Below are 4,126 nucleotides of genomic sequence, written 5' to 3' on the forward strand. Positions count from 1 at the left end.
AGCCTGGTTGATCTGGCACCTGGTAGAGACTTCTACACTTGTCCCAGCAGTTTTTTCTGAGATCTGGTAAGATGTTGAATAGTTTGAGACCACGGATGTTGATATAGTGTTCTCTTAGTGTGCCCAAGGTACCCCTGTTATTCACTGATAGCTTGTTACCAGTTGTTAGAGACACTTGTCGATAGACATATGGCTTGTCGTGCATATGTGTGTGTGTGTGTGTATGTGTGTGTGTGTGTGTGTGTGTGTCCACCTGTATTATACGTGGAGGGAGTTCAGGGGGTCAACGCCCCTGCAGCCCAGTCCTTGACCAGGCCTCGCAGTGGATCAGGCCCTGATCAACCAGGCTGTGTGTGGTGCGTGCGTTTGCTCCTCTCTCTGACACACACACAGATGTTAGGTAGTATTTCTTCAGTCACAGAGTAGTCAGGAAGAGGAATAGTTTGGGAGGTGACACAGTGGAGGTAGGATCCATTCACAGCTTTAAGAAGAGGTATGATAAAACTCATGGAGCAGGAAGAGTGAACCAGTAGCGACCAGTGAAGAGGCGGGGCCAGGAGCTGTGACTCGACAACACTACCAGCTAGCAACACAATTTTCAGAACACACGCGATACCACCAAAATTTTGTCCCTCAATTTACATAAAATATGAAGTTATAGAGCAGAAAAGAGAGAAAAAGAGAGAGAGAGAAGAGAGCTGCTCTCTTATTACCCTCAGGTAACCATCCATATAAAGAGACAAGTGCTCTTAATTGACCACTGGGAAACAAGAGACTTCCAGCTCTTATTGTAGCCTTTATAATGTATTGGACGCTCTTGAGTTGGCTTGTGGATCACTAGAAGCTCCTCCGGCTCACAACTCATGGACCCGGGTTCGATACAGGGGATGGGGGGGAAGGGAGATGTTGGGCATGTTTGCTTACACTTGTTGCCTCTTGTTTACCTAGCAGTAAGTAGGTACCTGGGTGTTAGTTGACTGAAAGAGAGAGAGAGAGAGAGAGAGAGAGAGAGAGAGAGAGAGAGAGAGAGAGAGAGAGAGAGAGAGAGAGAGAGAGAGAGAGAGAGAGAGTAGGGGTCCAGGCAGCGTAAACAATCTGAAAGAAGCTTTAGCGTTAAACTAAGCGAAAACGTGATTGTCTGCACGTACACACACACACATACACACACACATACACACACACATTGGAGAGTGATGTAGTCGAGGCAGGATCCATACATAGCTTTAAGAAGAGGCATGATAAGGCTCATGGAGCAGCAGGGAGAGAGTGGACCTACTAGCGACCAGTGAAGAGGCGGGGTCAGGAGCTATACTCTACACTTACAACCCCATATAGGCGAGCACAGGTTCAAACCACTATAGACCATAGCTTCTGGCCTCAAGGCTGGGTATTAGGTCCAGACACCACCAGTGTGGCTGGGTATTAGGTCCAGACACCACCAGTGTGGCTGGGTATTAGGTCCAGACACCACCAGTGTGGCTGGGTATTAGGTCCAGACACCACCAGTGTGGCTGGGTATTAGGTCCAGACACCACCAGTGTGGCTGGGTATTAGGTCCAGACACCACCAGTGTGGCTGATCTACACTCAACGCCAAGGTCTTCTAACCAGAATATTGTCAACATTGGTAAACACAACTTGAAGAGATGTTTGTTATGTGACGTGAGGGACGAAGTTGACAGGTGATCCCTTGGTATGTGAAGGGAGTGGAAGGGAGAAAGGAAGGAGGAAGAAGGCAGGGAAGGAAGGAAGGAGGGAGGGAAGGAGGGAGAGAAGGAAGGAAGGAAGGAAGGAAGGAGGGAGAGAAAGAAGAGAGATGGATGCTTAATAAGGCTTTAAATCAACACATGAGGGTCATTAAGGCCACATATCACCTATTAACGAACTGATAACAATTTCAGATATTAGCTTATTATTATTTACGTAATGTACTATAGTACATGTACTATAGTACATGTACACAGATAATTATTAATGTTTTTACACTCACCAGGACAATGTTCTGACACGGGTCTATATTGTTTCCTGACGCGGGTCTTAGTTATATTACCCAGAGGACAAGTTGTTTCCTGACGCAGGTCTTAGTTATATGATGATCCACAGCTGGAGCATTTGGTCATCTGACTGAGGCCTTCCACTGGCTTACCCCTCCACCACTTTAAAAATTATGGTTATGATTATAACCTTCAAACCAGTAACAAGGAAGTATTATTGATGATAAACAAAGCATGAGAGGAGAGAGAGGGATGCTGGTCCCAGGCAAGAAGAACACAGATCTTATCATAGCATCCCTTTCTTAGTTTCTTACATACATAAAAGAGAATAATAATTATTTTTTTTGTCCCACAGTCTGTAAAATGACTTGAATATTCCAAGAAAACATCTCATGTCTTAATTATTAACTTTGTGAGCATACAAGTACATCAGTGCCATTGTGATGTAGTTCAGCTGGGCTTGTGAGGTCTCTGGGGAGACCTAATTTAACCAATTATATGGTCACACCTTGCCTTGGCAAACGTCTGCAGCCACGCCCACGTCTGAGGTCTTTTGTTCTGGACGGCGTCAGACCTAGGCGTCAGGTCGCACACGTGGTTGTGGAGGGTGCATGGACCACCATAAAAGCCCAAGGAAGAGCATGATCAGCAGATTCGTGCGGAGCTCTGGCCTGGGTGCAGAGCTCCTGAGCTGAGACTTAGAGCGGAGCTGCTGCTGGGGCGCAGGGCTCGGGAGAAGGCTGCTGAAATCTGGAGGAAACTGTTGGAGGCATTGGGCAGAGTACTGGCTTGGCGCAGTACTCGTGCTGTGTAGGTCTTGGGACCTGTGGCTTAGTTCCTGTGATGAACTGCCCTCTGAACTATATTGTAAGTTATATTCATTTTCGTCAAGTTGATTGTATTCCCTGTCTCACTGCTTATGGGTACCACCCCATTTATCTAAACCCCAATGATGTACTCCTGTTCCCAAATATATTATTGTTTCCATTACCCCCCCCCCCTACATGACACCATATATATTGGACCTGAGTTAACAAGGTTATTATTATTGCTGGTTTAAGTGGTTTAACAGGATCATTTAGCAGGGGAGACTCCACTCAGTCAGTAAGAGACAGAAATACAGGGTACAGGGCAGAAATACAGGGTATAGGGCAGAAATACAGGAACACACTTAGCATGGGTAGGGAGAAAGTGTACTCAGCAGTAGTACTCACACATGAGCCATCTCGTGAGCTATGATGAAGGCTGAGGTGAGTCCCTCATCCCTGTTAAGAGTACAGGACCTGGAGGGTTCACAGACCCCTGACACGGGTGCGTAGCCAGAGGGACCCCCCAGGTGGGTCCTGGTCAGCCACACACCAACGTCATGACGAAGGTGTTCAGGTGATACATGGTACAGACGTTCTGCCCACCTGTTCACAGCCTCCAGTGACTTCTTTGCTAGGCCTTCCCTCACCTGTATCAGAAACAAGAACATTATATTCACCTCGTTCCTTGAGTAGCAATGAAGATGTGTTAGTAAATGTTTTTGTTAAGTTAGTTTTTGAGTTTGAGAAAGACCTGCCTAGTATGGGCCAATAGGCCTGCTGGAGTGGTTTAGAAAAACACACAAGTAAACACTAGGACCTAATGTTTGCCTACGTGGTTTTTAAAATCAAGTTTGGGTATCTATTACCAAGGTTTATACCAGCCTGCTGCAGTGTTCCTGTTATGTTCCTATGAGATATCTGTCTGCCATTCCTTCTTGCATCCTCTTCCATTATGTTGATAAGACACATGTGCAACAGTCAGGTATCTTTATTCCGAAACGTTTCGCCTACACAGTAGGCTATTTCAGTCGAGTACAGAAGACCTAGCAGAAGCAGTAGAGATGTGAGGACGATGTTATCAGTCTATCACCCTGGAAGACGTAGTTTTGAGGTGATCAGTCCCTCAGCCTGGAGAAGAGTTCATCTCCATGGAGCTGAACTCTTCTCCAGGATGAGGGACTGACCACTTTGTTCCAGACCATGAAGCTGAACTCTTCTACAGGCTGAGGGACTGACCTTGTTCCAGACCATGGAGCTGAACTCTTCTCCAGGCTGAGGGACTGACTACCTTGTTCCAGACTATGGAGCTGAACTCTTCTCCAGG

The 4,126-nt window shown here is 46.5% G+C and overlaps 1 protein-coding gene across 1 annotated transcript in view; it reads right to left on the reverse strand.

The window, feature by feature from the left end:
- LOC128691881 (A disintegrin and metalloproteinase with thrombospondin motifs 3) overlaps positions 1-3,485 on the reverse strand; it is a 90,468-nt gene extending 86,983 nt beyond the window's left edge. Inside the window, exon 1 of the mRNA XM_070100868.1 lies at positions 3,208-3,485. Coding sequence (XP_069956969.1) covers positions 3,208-3,470 — 263 coding nt within the window. The 5' untranslated portion in view covers positions 3,471-3,485. The remainder of the gene's footprint in view (positions 1-3,207) is intronic.
- Between the last annotated feature and the right edge of the window lie 641 nt (positions 3,486-4,126).

The sequence above is a fragment of the Cherax quadricarinatus genome, chromosome 75, assembly GCF_038502225.1.
Source record: "Cherax quadricarinatus isolate ZL_2023a chromosome 75, ASM3850222v1, whole genome shotgun sequence".
Classification (NCBI taxonomy): Eukaryota; Metazoa; Arthropoda; class Malacostraca; order Decapoda; family Parastacidae; genus Cherax; species Cherax quadricarinatus.